This window comes from Strigops habroptila, chromosome 9, assembly GCF_004027225.2.
Source record: "Strigops habroptila isolate Jane chromosome 9, bStrHab1.2.pri, whole genome shotgun sequence".
NCBI classification, from domain to species: domain Eukaryota; kingdom Metazoa; phylum Chordata; class Aves; order Psittaciformes; family Psittacidae; genus Strigops; species Strigops habroptila.
In genome coordinates, this window is record NC_044285.2 from 9306344 (window position 1) to 9323852 (window position 17509).

The following is a 17509-nucleotide window of genomic DNA, read 5'->3' on the forward strand; positions in this document are numbered from 1 at the left end:
ATGGGTTCTCTATTGCTAAACAAAAACATGTGTGTGCTACAGTGTAAGACAGTTAAGTGGTAAACAGTATGTGGCTTTGCTTCCTCATTGATATTTCATTTGTACAGTACTAGCACTATAAAACCCCATTTTATGTACAAGGCCACTGTTGTCTCTATTCAAACACAATGAGGAACTCCTTCCCAAAACACAAGTCAGCTCCCGATTTCTCCTCCTTTCCAGAAAAGCTACTTGATAACTCTTGCTCATTACTCAGTGTCAAATCTTGGTTCTTCTACGAGATTAGAATTTAAGAGTTGGGTAATGCTCTATGTTTATTGTCATCCAGTGATCCAGGCTAAAACTCTGTTCTTTACAACAGCTTTCTTTTGGGGAACTAATATCCTGAAAACTTAATTGTTGGGATAATCTTGGCAAATACTTTTCTTTTTGTAAATACTTAAAATATAAATTAGCCACTGTTTTTTTCAGGACAGAGTGTTTCAGGGCTTCTGTAGACACTGTGCAGAGCAGAGATTTCATCTTCACTTTTTCTCCCAGTACATACATCATTCTCATGGGGCTGATGTTTGTCTTCACAGTCCATGTTTTACCTAGAAGTCACAGGACCACTAAACATGAGACCATATCAGTGCAATATTTTAAATGTATTTTATAATTTCTCTCTCTCTTTTGCAAGTTTAGTGATAGACCAACAGATCCAGAACCTTCAAGCCACAGACCATGTCAGGCAGCAGGTGTATAAGCACTCTCCTGTTGACCATTTCCATGACCAGACAGGGCCAGGTGTAAAATTCGGGTTTCTGTTTAAATTTTCCTGAAAAGTATAGGATTTATAATTTGTGAAGACATTCCAAAGAGGACTCACTATTTCAGTAAACTCTTTCAGAGACAATTCTTTCTTTTATGGAACTTTCCTTTTTTCCTTTGAAGTTACAATCTCACTAAGTACCTTATCATTCAAATTCATTGAGAGCAAGTACGTTTCTGCAGCAAGATTGTCGTTTGTCACTGTGAGCAGAACTCAGGATTGACAGTTGGGGAAAGACACATTGATCTGTGTGATCAACGAAAAAAGCTAAGAATGACAAGATGTGGGACATGGCAGAAAGGTGGCTGCCTGCTCCCACGGTTAATGGTGGATGCAACTCAAGCAGTGTTTCGTGGGGGAAGTTGCCACAGCAGTTGAATAGACTGTGAACCATTTTCTTTATAGTGAATGAAAGGTGTAATTGAGGCAATTTGGAATCTGTGAAATAGTTCTCATTTCCTGGATGCTCTATGGAAAAAGCATCAATTTTCTGGTCCTTGATCAGGTTGGATCACAAAGCTGCAGTCTAGCCCATAAAGGGGAGAATTGGTAGGTTTAAAGGACCATGCCACTTCATGGTGAATACAAGGGCTTGGCGTTCAAAAGTAACTCCTGTTACGTTTTGCTCCTGGAGCAGAAGTGGTCTATGAAATTCTTACTAGCTTAAAATATCTGCTAAAAATTACGAGAAACATGCTTGCCATCTCAACCTCCAGCAGGAAATTCTGCACTTGATTAGCACAGATTCTGGCTGCGCCACCCTCCCCCCCCCTTTCCCCCACGTAGGTTTAACATGCCCGAACCCCATCAATAGTAGGACCAGTGAGCAATGGGTAAAAACTAATGACACAACCTCCTTAAATGGTCTTGCCTTCCCTGGGTAGCTGGGACCCTGCTGGAAACAGTTTCCCCAATACTGCATCCCATTGCTTTTGTTTATCTATCCTTGCTGACATTTTCTTCAATTAGGAAACAATAGCTCCGTTCCAATGTACTGAGCAGAATTACTGAAACTGAGTCACGTGGCACCACAAGAGTGTGTTTTCAATTATTCACTCTGTCTTTTTCTGCCAGGCCTATGAAGAGGAGCAGCCTTCTGCAGGAGTCAGGTTTGTCTGCCTCGCTGTTGTAAGTGCCTCCTTTTGAATTTTTATTGTACAATTAGGTATTTTTTAATTTTTTTTTTTTTTTTTTTTTTTTAGTTTTTAACAGTAAATTCAAGTCTCCAAGAGATTCTTACTCTTTATTAGAAAACTTCCAAATCTCTAGCTTTTCCTACTGCCTGGAAATCCTAGACATCTGCAATAGTTCAGTGGTAATAGTACTGCTTAGTAATGAATCTGACAAAGATCATAAGATCTAGATTAAAGTGGGACGCAAGATATTGTGCTGTTAGCACTTGGTAATGTAAAACTCATCTAGTTCTTGCTAGTCAATACAAGTTCTATCTTTCCTACTGTCTGGTTAACAGCATTCAATCTGAGAGCTACACCAAATTATTTGCATCTTGTAAATGCTTGGTTCAATATCCAACCAAAAATTTAAACCAAATGGGCACAGATCAAATCATGCGTTTTGCTTGCAGAAGACAGACTGAGTTAGGGCTTTTTAGTCTGAAAGCTGGAAAAATAAAGCTTGGGGGAAAAAAAATAAAAAGAAACAGAGAAGGAACATTTGGTTTGCATTATAAACCACAGACAACTTCCATCAGGCATGCTGGAGGTATAAGAATGGCAAAAGAAAATGACAAGCAGTGAGTGCACTGGAGGAAAAGATGAATGTTTTGGAGAACTGACTTTGAAGTAATTGTCCATGCCACCGATACCTTGAATTAAATTTGGTGGAAGATGGAAATGAATCATAAAGCTGCTCTGGCACTTGCAATATTGTTTTCTGTATAAAATAACATTTCTGGATATTTTTATTGGAAAACCTTTAGACTATGTTTTTGGTACTTCCTATATTTCTGCCACTTATGCAACCCTGAATCAGCAGCTCTGGAAAGGATATTGCCTTAGTTAAGACTTGGGCTATGAACTAATACTTAAGAGCAAGAACAAGTATTTAACTGGAAGTCTTCAGGTCTACTGCATTTATTTTCACCTCAGCCACTGGCTTGCTTAGAGATATTAGGTAAGTCATTCAGGGTTAACTTTGGTCTTTGAGCCGATGGAGCTCTCTTGGGAGTGGGGAGGAGGAAATAGCTGGTGCAGCAGGGCAAGGGAGATGTTCTCTCTGCACATGGTGAAATTCCTCAAGAGCATTGGATGGGGGTGGGATGGCAGAATGCACTTAAAGCAATGTTTCCTTCACTGTTTCAACAGGTGCTTCTATGTGTTCCCTGCATCCCAGATACTTAGCATAGTCAGAGAGGCACCCCCTTGGAGCATTCAGTACTGATGGCAGTGCTCCCTGTTTAAGTTCAGCAGCTTCAGGCAGAGCAAGAAAGGACTCCTGCATCTCTCCATCCTTCATTCTAGCATGCCAGCCTCCAGAGAGCTGCATTTTGACCATTAAGCTATCAAGTCTTCTGCTTACCCATGTGCTTAATAGCTACTTTCTAATTCTTTCTCTTTGGGGAAATAAGAGCAGTTAATGCTTGTACGACATTGAAATCCTTGAATGAAAAGTGCAGTTTCTTATAATTTCCCCCTGTAGGCAAGATTGTTTAAGTCTGAATGTGCAGCTTGGGCTCATTTCTGACATTCTTACAGCTAGTGTCTAATAACAATTGCCAGAATCACAGAAGGAGCACTGATCCCTATTGCAGATTTTCAAGTGATATGCATTCCAGACACCTTCAGCAAGTACCTCTTTTTTCTACCCAGGTGCTGAGATAAGGTACTTGCAGAAGTTTTCCTCACCCTAGCCATCCTATTGCTTTTTGAACTCCACATTCTGGACTAAGGGGCCAGATTGCATTTTTACCTACCTTCAGACATACATGAAAAGCAACATCAAGCTCTATAAGATTAATTTTCTAATTCGCTGCAGACACTAACAGGGTTTTCCCAACACAAAAATTGCAATTAGGTACATACATATGATAGGCAAAAGCTCTAGGCTTACCAAAACACTAAGAAAAAAGTAATGTTTTTAAAGAAAGAAATGAAGAAAATCTCCAAACCTTGAAAGTCTTTACATATTAGTAGAGACAAGTGTCAGTCAGCTTTTAACTAATCAACAAAAAAAGCATACAAAGAATTGCAAACTTGTGAAGCTGCATTATACTACCACCAACTACTTATTTCAGTTCTCAAAATTATTGTTCTAATATAACTCATAGCACTTTTCATCTCTGTACTTCAAAATGAATTATTGCATAAAGACTCTGAAAAGTAGACTCTCTCAACAGTGCAGGAGGGAAGAGTAATCTTAGAGAAATAAGATTCCATGTCAACCACAAAGCCCATGTGTTAAAGCTGAGCTCCATCTATATCATACCTTTCCCCATCCCCTCTGGCCACTGTGTCCTTACACATGGGTTCAGATGTCCTTTTATTCAGCGTGTGCTCTGTGTCAGAAGGGAGCGTGGCTGTGCTGTTGGGCAGTCCTCCATCCACACAGTGGCTACATTCAGCTGTGGTTGCAAATCTTGTTATTCATAAGAAGAGACACCAATAAAAGAAATAAGTACAACATTCTATGTACTGAAGGGAATGGAGAATATGTTAGCTCAGTTTGACCCTGAAAGCTTCCCTCATGCTAGTGAGAGGAAGGGTGGGAGCCCAGTGACTTGAGTTCCAATGTTCCTGTGCAGTGGGGCCAGACTCTCCCACAGGAGCAGAGGGGATCCCAAAGACACACAAGAGAGGTCCAGAAAACTCACCAGCTTAGCGGAACATAACATGTTCCCTGGATACTTTCAAACTTAAACTTTGCCCTGGAATAATGTCCTGCTAGGAAATCCGACAAGTTCCAATACTCAGGGCAAAAGTTCCTGAAGTTTTAGGGATTTGGAAAAGAGATATCAAGGAGCAGAGCAATATTAGGACTGGTATGATGGAAAATAAGTTATGATGAAAGGCTGCAGGAACATTACCTATCAAAAATGCTAGAAAGGACTGCACAAATAAACATCTTTTTGCCTGGGAGATGCAGGGATCTTGTTGCTGCTCCTGAAAAATTTTTTTTTCTTTCACAAATCCGAATCAATTCAGATTCACACTGAATTGTGTATCTTTCCAGCAATACCATATAGCTCTTTCAGACACGCACCCAATGGCATAGTGTTTATCATCTGTTTTCGTTTTCCTTGTCATTTGTATGAGGGAGGGAGGCGAGAAAAAAAATCCTGCAGATTTATTATAAGGTTGGCTTGGCTTTATGATATGAATCTGGCTTGGCCAGAACTTGCAGGCCTCTCTTCATTGCTGTGGCTATAAGGAGCATTTAGAAAATCTGCCACCTTTCGTTTCTGTATCACCAGTGGCATTTCAGGTACATAGTGCAAACATATCTACCTAATTCTGCATAAAGCAGGGGAGGAAAAGGCCAAAACAAACACAAGAACCCAGTTTGGTGCACAATGTAGAAACTTTTCTCTCAATAGTATACCTGAGAAGTGCTTTTCAAATTACATTGATTTTCAATTTTGTATATAACACCTACAGCATCTGTGATTTATGCAAATCCTTAAGTTTCAATAGGCATTTTTTCTGGAATGGCAGCATACAGTATCAATTGCGTACTGCAAAAAGAATAAGAAAGTGTGTGTAATAAACAAGCTAATAAAAATTGAGCAACAAAGTCAAAGTAATTAATTTAGACTTCCTCTTGTTGAATTTTCAGCACTGACATACCTACCAAAATATTTCCAGAAACCTTTTTCTAGAGAAAAAACAAACAGTTTAACAAAGCTCCCCTTTGTTATCTTAACATGCTCCTTACTCACAAAAGCTCCAACTTTTGCCATATTTTGATTGAATAGCATTTCTTTAATTTTCTTTTAATTTTGTATGCTGAATCATACCCTGAAACAAACCATTTCTGTAATGGGACACTTTTTGATTGATGTATTGGAGCTGTACTCCTTTATAGAGTTGAATCCCTAATCAGATATTCACATCTTAAGTGCTTCACTGGATCTCTCTGTTACTGTTAAATGCACTGTCTTAAGTGAGTTCTGGTCTGCAAAGGTAGGAGTTTTATAGCAGCCTGACATTCCTTATTCTCTCATGCCTAAGATCTACTTTTGCTCAACCACTTAAAATCAGATGCGCCAGGCAGAGAACTTAACCTCAACAATTTGATTAATCTTTGAATTACAGTGGTTTCATGAATCAAACTTCAGAAGGAGCTTCCTCTTTCCAAATAATGTTAGGAGGATAGAGTAATGCTTTTAAAGTGTCTTCCTTTTCAATTTGGGATTTCAACGTGCAAATTCAGCCAAAGCCCAAAGGAAGCAGCACAATGGAAGCATGAAAAACATTTATTAAAAGCACTCCATTGTGCTTGGGGAGCATGGAAAGAGAATGAAAAGGTGAAGGAGAATTTAGTAGAGCACTGCACAGAAACAGAATTAGCAAGTCATAAGATATCACGTGGCTGTTAGCAGACTGAAAGGCTCTGTTGATTCAATTTATTCATTAGGGCTTTTCAGTAGTGTAGGTTATTAAGTGGGAGAAAGTGGGGTATATTACAACTTACTTTTTATATTTCCTTTGCTGGAGGATATTTAGCGCCAGAGAAGCGGAGAAAGTTTTTGAAAGTATCATGCCACATAAATGGGAGAATGATAGGAAAAAGAGCAGCACCAACAGCACTCTGAAGATGGATCGAAAGAGCAATGCTGGGAACAGGAAGTCAAGAAAGTTCCGCTCCATTTCAAGATCTCTTATACTTTGCAATGCCAAAAACAGTGACGACGGGTCAAGTCCTGATGAGAAATACCCTGATCCCTTTGAGATGTCTACCAGCTGGGGTCAGGAGGACTTTGACTGCTGTCCTAGAACACAAGTGCCATGCACATCAGAGACAGAAGACAGCCCACCTGATCCTCCACGTGTGATCACCAGCACAGTCCAGTCCAAAGGTGCAGCAAATGAGAACTGCAATAACATGAGAAGAAAGTTACTCACTAAGGTAGGCAATTTGGTGCAGTATATTGTAATGTTTCCCACTGCAGTAGTTCCTAAATGGATTAATTCATACTTTGCAGGAGCACAGGATTGTACTTGGCTGTTTCAGAGCCTGTGAGCCTGCAGTGTTCCTGCTCTGTATAAACAGCATGAAAATGTATTAGCTTCCCTGCTGTGCTGTTGCACTGTGCTGATTGACATTCTGCTGGAATCAGCGCCTGTTAGGCCACTTTCAGTGTATTCAAACTAGCACAGCTGGTGCTTGCTACCTGCAATATAGTATTCAGTTCAAAATATAAAACTGCCACTAGGGTAAAGTACATTTGTAAAGTGTGATACCAGGAGGTCTCACAAGCTGTGCAAGTATGAATTATAGCAATACTAAGAAAGACTCAGGAGATTCAGCAGGCAGATGTTCTTTCTCTCTGATTCAGGAAGGAGGTAGCGATGGTTCTAAAACCACCAGAAAAGTAACTTTTTCCTAGAGATATAAAAAGTCTTCACAGCCTCATGTTATAACATTCTTTAATCAAGAAGCAACTATGTTAACCTGAATCTGAATAATTTTTCAGTCTGAACAATATATTTTAGATGCCTTTAGAAAGTTCCTTTTCAGGAATTATCCTGGTTTTCTGATAATCCCGAATTAGGAAAATATCCTATTTTTTCTACTTTCTCTCTGCCTGTTGGTGTGATGCATGAAAGGGACCTCACTGTAGGTATGACATGTCTTTTAATACAGTTTGTGTCCTCATGGCACCTCCCTTATTATATGGCTTTTACCTGTGCGAATAGTGGTTTATGTGAAAGTACTGATTCTTTTGCTAAAATATTTCTTCTATTATTTATATTATTTTTACATACCTTCAATAGAAATATGCTAAAACTAGACTTCTACATCTACAAACACACAGTGGCAGAGTGCCACTGAAAATCAGAATCTCCCCTTACTCCTAAAGTTTCTTGCTAATGATCACAGCACGCACCTCAATATTGCAAAGGCTGCAGCAGTACAGAGTTCTGGGTATGAGATATTTCAGCCCCTGGCAAATTCCCAGTATAAGGACAAAATCAAGCCGACTTTCTATTACATTCTGACAGAAAACATAAATAGGCGACACAGACCCAAGTACCAGAATATACTCAGTCACCTGCAAAACCATACCAGCTCCTCCCTTTTGGAAACAGTCCATATGAACTCTACTGATTTCCTTCAGTGTGTGAAGAAGAAGTTGCTGCTGTGGAGTCCTCCCTCTTTAACAAAGCTGAAGCACTGCCTCAGGTGTGTGTCAGCCGCCACAATCTATTTGCTTGCATGCCTCCAAATATGAAGGGCTCCAATAGCTGATGTGGTCCATACCCGTATGAAACCACTCAGTACCTTACTGCAGACTGTAACTTTAGACCATTTGCTTTATAGCTGGCAAGCAGCTCAAATAGGGATCTGGGGAACAAAGCAAGTCTCGTAAATAATGCCATTGCAGATAAAATACAACTACTAAGGGTATAAATCCACTCTTAGGCTGTTAGTGTCACTGAACAGGATAGTTCGGGAGCATGGATGGGTGTTGACATAAATTAGTCAGCAACTCAGTCCCTTGTAGCAGCGTTTGGGTTGCTTAGTGCCACTGTGAACAACGGGTACATTAAATTCCCTATTCCAGAGCTCTCATAGCAATATAAAGCTTCTGAAATGCTACTTGCTAATCTTCCATGCCTTGCAGGGTCATTGATCAGTGTGTGATTCTAAAAAGTCTTATCTCAGGATGCTAAATAGGATGAACTTTGTTAACACCTACACTGACCTTATCCTGTACTACTGTTGTTGAGGCTTTGCCCTATGGTATGAAACCAATGATCTCTATCTTCCACAGGGCACAAGCCTATCAGGAAAATCTTCCTGTACCATGTGTCTTAGAGTGTTTAAGCTTAAAACCTTTCTCTTTAAGAAAGGAGTCAACAAGTATTTTTCAAGTCCCAGCATAACACTCGCTCTCTCCACCTCCATGTGACACTTCAGAAATTCATGATGTGTGACTCAGAGCTGAAGGATCCTTGTCTTTGTTCAGGAAAATTGATTCCATTCTTTCTGTGGTGTTGCTGAGGATATTCCACTATTATTCTGCTTTCTAGCGCCTGCAGCCCTAAAAGCATAACTCTGAAGGTGCTAATAACTCTCACAGAACTGAACCATTTTATTTCTGCTGTCACACTTGAAGGAGAGAAGAATGTTTAAAAATGCTGCATGATTTAATGTGCTCTGTGCATTTCTTGTGCAGAGCTAAGGGGGAACCTGAAACATCACTATTCCAAATACTAATTCCTCTCTTCTATTCAAAAAGCTTAAATATCTCTCTGAGACATACTCTCATGTATGAGATTCACCATAACCAAGAGCAAATCAGTGTTTCAGGACTTATGCATATGCAATGTTTTTTCCTGATTCCAACATTTTTAGGATCCCAAAGAATATTCCTGTGTCCTTACTAACAGTCTGAGAAACTAGGTGCTATTTACAATAAGGAAATGAGAGATAAGAGGAGAATTTTTGAAGAGAGAGCATCTATGCATCATGACATCAATTCCTTTCACTTCAGTCTGCAATGGAAAATGTTGCTGTAGCCATTGAGGCAAGCACTGCAGCATGAGCACAACCTATATTAAACTACAGAGAATCCGCACAAACACTTTGTTCTTACTGCACTACCTGTAGAAAAGACTTTGAGCTGGAACTCAGATCTTATTATACACAAGAGAATTTCAGAAGGCTGAAATTCTGATGATACAACAGGTGGAAGGAAATAAGGTTGAGATAAGACTTAAATAGAAGTTCATCAACAATTATTTAGCAGTTCATTATATTCAGGGCAAAAACCTCAGTGCTGCATCCATGTGAACTATGCAGTTACCTCAGACATTTGGATGACCAGATGGTAATACCCACCCTGCCAAGACATGGCCATTTTAGGTCACATAGGTCCTTGTGTAACAGTCCTTAGTGGTTATGTCCTCCTTTAACCTCAGCCTCCCCTACTGCCACAGATATCTACCTCACTTTGCTGCTGCAGTCCTATTCCTAGTCATTTTTTATCACAGAAAAGCTGTCACTGTGACATACAGAGAATGAAAGAAAACAGGAGACAATCTGGGAAAAAGGAAACAGAGAGGGTAGAGAGAGTGTGAAATTGCAAATATAGGAAAAGAGGAAACAGTTGGTCATGGGATACTTTAAAGCAAGTGAGGAAAGAAGAATGTAAGGAGCACTGAAGGAATCATATCTGCAGCAAAGTCCATCACCTAACTACTCCCCACTTCCTACCAAATGCCACATTCTTCCTTGTCTTCTCTGTGTTCTCAGCATGTGTATTGCATCAGCAATACATCAGTTCTGTGCATTGCATCAGCAATACATTGGTTCTGTGCATTGCATCAGCAGCTTCCTTCATCTACCTGTTCTCAGCAGGAAGGCAGGTAGAGATGTTCCCACTAAGGACTATCATTTCATAAACTTCCCAGCCATCTCTCTCCTTCTGCCTGGCTGATTGTACTGGAAAGCAGTAGAAGCAACTTGTAACAGGCAAAGAAAAGCTGTAACAAAATCCTATAGCACATAACAACTTTGCCTGGCAAAAATATCTCAGTTCGATCCATTAATCTATACATCCTCTTCAAAGTTTCTCATTATATATTCTAAATAGCAAAGTTCCACCCCCCCCCCACCCCCGTTCTCTAATGTGCTGGAAACAACTAGGAGAGCAGATGAACAGTCTTTTAATTCATTTGGTTTCTGTGTTCCAATATTCTCTCATATTGATTATTGTTCATTGCATCTAATGCACCCAGGATTACCTGGGTGTCATTTCTTCAGCCAGCTCCTGGACCACTTAGATGAGGTGTGCTTAGTCTGGTATGGACAGAGCTGGAAAGCCAGCTTGCCAGTGTATAAACAAGCAGATCTCTTTTATTGTTTGCTTCTCACAGAATCAGCAATGTTCAGGTGGCCTGAAAGGAAAACAAAAAACCATTGTGAGCAGGGTCTGGTACCTTGTGCACTGACACAGCAAACACTGGAAGATGCCCTTGCCTGCTCATGTCATTACAAAGCCTGAAACTATGCCAGTTGTAGGGAGAACACACAGGATTAGATAATAAAACTCCTATTCTTCAGAAAAGAGCAGTCTCTGCTGGGTTTGAGAGCTACTTCATGAAGCATTTCATTACCTCTTCCTTGCACCACCAATGCCCTGGGAAGCACCAAGGGTTACCAGCCAGAGGAGCTGGTAGGAGGATTGAAGTATCATCTAGAATAAACTGTCACAGGGAAGGGCTGACTCTTTCTGGAAACTTTGGATCCAAGCTGATCTGACTGCATGGCTTCACTCAGTTCTAGAGACTTCTTTACTCTTGCTTCCTTTGGTCCCTGACCTTCTGCTTGAAGGAGAAAGGTCATTTTTCTCCCTTGGTCACCACCAGAATACAATTTTAAGTCACTTTTGTGCAAGCACCAGTTAACTAGCCCTTTGGTACCAGGACAAGTGTTGCGACAACAGACTGTAATGCCTCTAACATGAGCCTAAGGGCAGGATGGAAAAACAAAGCCAGGAGAGGAGACTGCATTTATTTAGGCATTTGTGTGTCCTCCTCCCTTTTCCTACTTGTTCTCTCCTTCTGTCTTTCCGGCCTTTGCGACACTGAGGCCGTGTTATCTCCAAAGTTGGGAAAGAGGCTGTTACATTAAGATAGTGTGTGCTGCGAAATGTGTGCCAGGGCAAAGACTCCCAGACAAACATACCAAAGGCCAGATGATTGGTGGAAAGGTTCATCTGTAACATCTGATGTACTGAATCATCTGCCTTCGGCAGAACCTTAATCCCATGTCCTGCTTCTTGCATCGTCCAAAGGCTTTCTAGCTTCTGCCATTTTATTAATTGCAAAGGGAATATGCTGCTGGCAAAATGAATTACATCTACTATAAATATTTTGAAAAGACCAAGGCATCGTCAGAGTCAGTGGAGTCATGTCAGTTTATGCCAGAGAGAATCTGGCCCTTCCTCTGCAAAAACTGATGCAGAGAAAAATGGTTCTTGAATAAAATCCCCAAAGACTGTATTCTGTTAATACTCCACTTGGAAATCCCAGCCATTTCACAGTCAGGAGGGCAAAAAAGCTAAATGTTTAAATTCATTATTGTACTGTTGTTAGATTATTTTTTGTTTTCTTTTTTTTTTCTTTTTTAAACCAGCAGTCAAACACCTCATTGTCATATGCTTGGTTAGCTGAGTCAAAGACCTTACTTGAACTAGCCTTGTATAGCACTCTACTTCATTTCAGACAATCTAACCACTGTGTCTAATGTTGAGAGCACGCAAAAGTTTTTCAGTTTTCCACAGATGCCATGGTTACCCTGATTTCTAAACAACATCTGGAATTAGATGTTTTGAGATGGGACTCTAGGCTAGAAATGCCTAATGAAAGCATGAAGGGAAAAGAAATCTCTTAAATGGCAGATAGAAAAACATCCTCAGAAGCTTTGCATTTAGCGTGACAGAAAAAAAAGGGGGGGGCAGGAGAGTTGGCCAGGAAGCACAAATTACTTTTCCAGAACTAAACACATGAAAAATTAATCTACTCTCACCTGTGACAAAACTGCATGCAAGAAGTCTCTTGAACTTCACCTTTGCTCTTTATCCTGCAGCCAAGCAGATTCAGTTTAAAGACAAATTTTGCTTATAATGCACTCCCACAGACCTTCTTCATTTTGTTTTCAAAGCCATGAGTGGATATTATAATGCAGATACAAGTTTCTTCAGGTGGCAAAAGCCCCTTATAAGCAGAGAGATTTTATTCACTTACAGCAAATATGAGTTTAAGCTTATGTCCTAATAAAGACAAGGCAAGGTTGACCTAAAAATCCACCTGTCAAACTTATTCTGGCAAATTTTCAGCATTCATAACATTCAGAGCTATAAGTCCTTTTCAGAACAAGCAGAACACTAAAGAGGAGGATACAAAATAAATACTGTCTTTACTCTCGGAACCATCAGCAGTATTTCTATGCATAAAATAATAAGTGAGATAGGAAATAAAAAATATTAAGGAACAAAACCCAGAGCAAATTGGCTGCTGGCACATGAACTGGTCAAATGTTTATTTTTCTAAAGAACAGCTTTTATTAATTTTGTGTCATGTTGCAATAACTTGGATGTGAATATAGTGATCTATATCCAGGACCCAAAAAAGTGCAAAAAAAGTGCAGATGCTGACAACATACAGATATTTGCCACATGTCTCTCCAGTCCCATAAAAACTACTTCTTTTTTAAAGTGATTCACATAAATGAGTTGCAGAAAGGATTGACACATGAAGCTAATTTCAAATGTAGCCCAGCTTGGTAAAATGACTACAGATTTAAACGAAAATTGTTCCCAAGTTTTTTCTGCAGTGTACAACAGATTTAACTTCTAATTTCCTTCTGACTAAGTGCATATAACTTATTGCTTTGGGAAAGAATTTTCATATCAGATTTTATTTGGTGTCATTTCACATGTATGACCCAATACAACCCAGAATTTCCAGCCTGGCCTGTGCCCCATTGTACAAAATAAAATGCCTTCCCCAAAGGACTTTTGTGGTGTTGCAATGAAAAACTTCAGAGCCAAACCCACTGCACTTTGTGATGTCCTGTGAAACTGATTAAAGCTAAATAACTTTTGGACAATTAATTACGAGGATTTTTATACACACCATGAACGAGACATAGGAAAGGTATAAGCATGACTGTGCTCTTAACAGAGATGAGTTGGGGACAGTTTGAAAAGGCATTAAGTTAAAATCAAGAACAAAACAAACTGTGAAGAGCTATGCAGATTTCTGTGTGCGTGCCTGACCAGTGTCTGTGAGAGGATATATAGCTATTTTAGGGGAGCACTACACAAGAGTAAGGACTCCTAAGAAGAGAAGTTGGCAAATCCAAACTTGAATTCTGACTGCAGGAAAAAAAAGAAACAACTCTTTTAAAACACTGACTCTATAATACAATTATTCTTTTGCCTCAATCCCAATCCATGATCAGCTGACATCTCAAAATACTCAGCCAACCAGCAGAATAATTTCCTACATTTTCTGTATATCTTACATTTCTCATGTTTTAGAACAACCTTACTAAAAACTGAGTTTAATGAATGTTTCATGTACACAAAATCTGGCCTGTGATTTCTTACCGATACCTAAAACAAAGGACCAAAGCAAACAAACAGAAAAGATAGCTCGCATATTTTGCTACTCAAGGTCTGAAATTTTAAGACATCAGAATTCTAATCTTTATTTTGTTACCACACTGAAGACTTCAAAACACTGTCACAAGATAAAAAAAAAAGCATAATGTGGTCCTGATTTCAATTATGTATTTCCCAAGATATTTACCTTGGGTGAAAAGTAAATATAGAAGGTTCAAAACTAGTATTCAAACTAACTGGTTTAAGAGAATTCTGTCCATGCTTACTTACCCATTACTCACTAGAAGCACTCTTTATGAACAGAAAAGTCTTCGTAAAATTCAGACACTCCTCATTAATGGCAGACAATCTGGAATGCAAACAAACCCACCGAGTGAACAGGTCAGTCAATACAAGTATAGCCTTTATCCATTACCTACTGAATTCAGCCTGCATTGAGCCTAGGACTGCAAGTTAAATACTTCATTCATTCACAGACTTAGATTTACTCTGGCAAGCTTCAGAATGGGAAACAGGCTTCGACAGTCAGCTTACAAGATAATGACATTTATTGACATTGCTGTGAATTTGAAGTTTGTGTTTGCTGTCAGGCAGGTATGATGTGATGCCTATTGATTTGTGGTCAAAGGACATAATGATTCTAGCCCTCAGAGCTGGATGAACTCTAACCCCTACTGACGGTGAAGAAGGTGGTTACACAGCTTTCCTTGTGCTATTAAAGGACTACAGATTACTGGAAATAGTTCATGACACTCTGACCAGGGGACCTGGGAGCAATACAGACAGTTGACCACCGCTATGTCTTGTGGCCTGTCCTAACATATGAAATTTGCCTCCCCTTCAGAAATCTATACCTCAGTCATACAAATCTCTTGGGAACAAGCCTGGATCCAGGATACACTGAGAGCCCTCTTCACTTTGTGGAGTATGGAGAGGCTGGCGAGGGCAGAGGAGGTGGGTTCAGTTGGGAGCAGAATGAGTGAATACTTGAATTAGGAGATTTACTAAGCAAATAGAAAAGAAATTGTGTGCTAACTTTCCAGCTTTCCTTGTCTCTTTTGTATTTTTAAGCATACATACATATATGTTGCAGGAGTATATTTCCTAGATGAATGTGTTGTCCTCCATGTGCTGAGTCAATCCATTCCTTGTTTATTTACTCATATGACTTAAGACGCTATTTCTTTGTATGGCCGTTTGTTAATGATTCATAACTGTGTTAAAAATGTGCTTGCAATTAGTCCTCCATATGCAACACACAGACTACAGCAACCTCAACCAGTGTGGATTGGATAAAGAATCTTCCACTGTTGCAGACCTCTCTGCTCACCTGCCCCCTCTTAACAAGGCAGCAGCAGGGGTGGAGCTTCTAGTGTTTTGTACACACTTATTTTCCATTCAGACCCCTTCTGTTTTCCAGAGTACTTCCTTTTCTGGCATATGTTTATTTTCCTCCCTTATAATAGTTAGCATAGACAAAATTTGTCCAGTTACTATGAAAAGTCTATTATCTGTTCTCTTCCCCTCTATGTAAAGGGGCATTCTATTCTAATACTTCCCTCTTGTAGCTAGAAAGCCACTGAAGCCTTTAGGAAAACAACTTTTTTTAGACACTGACTTGGTAATACAATTATTCTTTCACAACCACACAGTGCTAAAGGCCTGTTCCTGTTCTACTTGGAGGCAATCTGGTTCTAAGAACAAGAACACTTTCTGTATTTCTTAAAAAGGTTCAAGATAACTAAGTAACTTTTAACATCCTTGGTACATTTTCTTTCATGCAATCTTTCATCTTCTGAATAGGACAGCTGCATCTGCAGGCTGTGTACAACCACAGGGAACAGCAGCTCAGGAATCAAGCTCTCCAGGAGCCCGAAATGTGCATCTCTCTGGAAGGGGTTCGCAGGTGGCCACGTGCCTGCCGGAGCAGCAGCAAGCAGGTACAGTACACGTGGAGTCAGCAGGCTTATTATGGAGCCATTTCTCTACACAGATTTTGCATGACCAGCTTTCTGTGACAAGCTATGCCTTGAAGCTCAGGTTCAGGGAAAGGTAGAAATGTTTGGGAATCATTCCTTACAATACTTCCAGTTGGAGAGACAGGTTAAGATTCTAGAAAAATAAACCTGTGAACATTCAGGGATCTAATGCTTCTTAATTATACTAAGAAATAAAACCTGGAAGAATAAAAGATTATACATAACATCAAGTTTTCAAATGGTGTTTTCCTAGTTGCCCTATTAGAGGGCAATGTAGGATATAACCAGCCTGGCAAGGCCACTGGAAAGCAATGTAAGACAAAGTTCCTGAAAGACAATAAAGCAACTTGTAAATGCAGGATGGTGAGAGAGGAGGAATATTTTGCCTGAATGTAAGCTGTATGTGGAAAGGCAGTCATTGATCACCAGGACTGAGCAGAAGAGAGCAGCAACAGGGAAAAATCCTAGCAGGGGTTGGAGTATATCACACATCAAGACATCCCACAGCATCTTGGTTCAAGGCAAAGGGAAGGTTGCAGCTGACTCCTCAGTTAGTGAGACACGTAGCACAATAGTTCTGTACTTTGTAAAACAATATGCAAACGTGTTCCTTTTTTCTATTTTTCTTTAAGGGATGGTTGTCTGAGCCCAAGGGATGAACTGCTAACACTAAATGGACAATCACTTAAAGATCTGTCCAGCAAGGAGGCTGAATCTCTCATTCACCCAACAACACGGCTGGTGAACATCATGATGGCTAGCAAAGTAAGCATGAAAGTTGTGGTCCCCTCCCACGGGTTGTGGGGTGATTTGACATTAACTTGAGAGAGAGGGGGAATTTGTGCATCAGACGTTTGAAGAACATGGGTTTGCTCTTCCTGACAAAATCCCAAACCTCTTGTGGTCAGGCTCTGGTGACTTTCAGCATAGCTTTTTTTCCCAGACAAACAAAGGCTATGGGAGGCCAAGGCTCTGGGAAATTCTAGCAAGGGCTGTACGACCCTTCCTTTTAGAAACACTTAGCTTGCCAATGTTAATTTTCTATTTGGAAGTTGAGCAAAGGCAGAGGTGGATTTAAGGGAAGATTCATGAATCCAGAAGCCAGAGAGCAGGCACTGTACTGAAGTAGTTCTGTGGATCTAGGATCTAAAAAATTCCCATAGTGAATGTTACTGGAGCCTGCTACAGAGAGAGGGGAACAGGAGGCAGCATTAGCAGGTCAGCAACCCTGGATTATCATCAAATCTTTCCATTGAAAATCCTTTTGATCTTTCTTTCACAGAGTCCATTTCATTGGATTAGACACATTTCATTTCAGGCTTCTTTTCCTCTCATCCCCACCCCAACTAGATTGCACCAAAGGCTTTTTGCTTACAAATTCTGGAGGAATTCTGGAGGATGATG

The 17509-nt window shown here is 40.0% G+C and overlaps 1 protein-coding gene across 1 annotated transcript in view; it reads left to right on the forward strand.

Annotated features, from left to right (window-relative positions):
- Positions 1 to 6448: 6448 nt before the first annotated feature.
- IL16 (interleukin 16) overlaps positions 6449 to 17509 on the forward strand; it is a 31070-nt gene continuing 20009 nt past the window's right edge. The window contains exons 1-3 of the mRNA XM_030498253.1: positions 6449 to 6895; positions 15930 to 16066; positions 16738 to 16870. Of these exons, the coding sequence (XP_030354113.1) occupies positions 6527 to 6895; positions 15930 to 16066; positions 16738 to 16870 (639 nt within the window). The 5' untranslated portion in view covers positions 6449 to 6526. The remainder of the gene's footprint in view (positions 6896 to 15929; positions 16067 to 16737; positions 16871 to 17509) is intronic.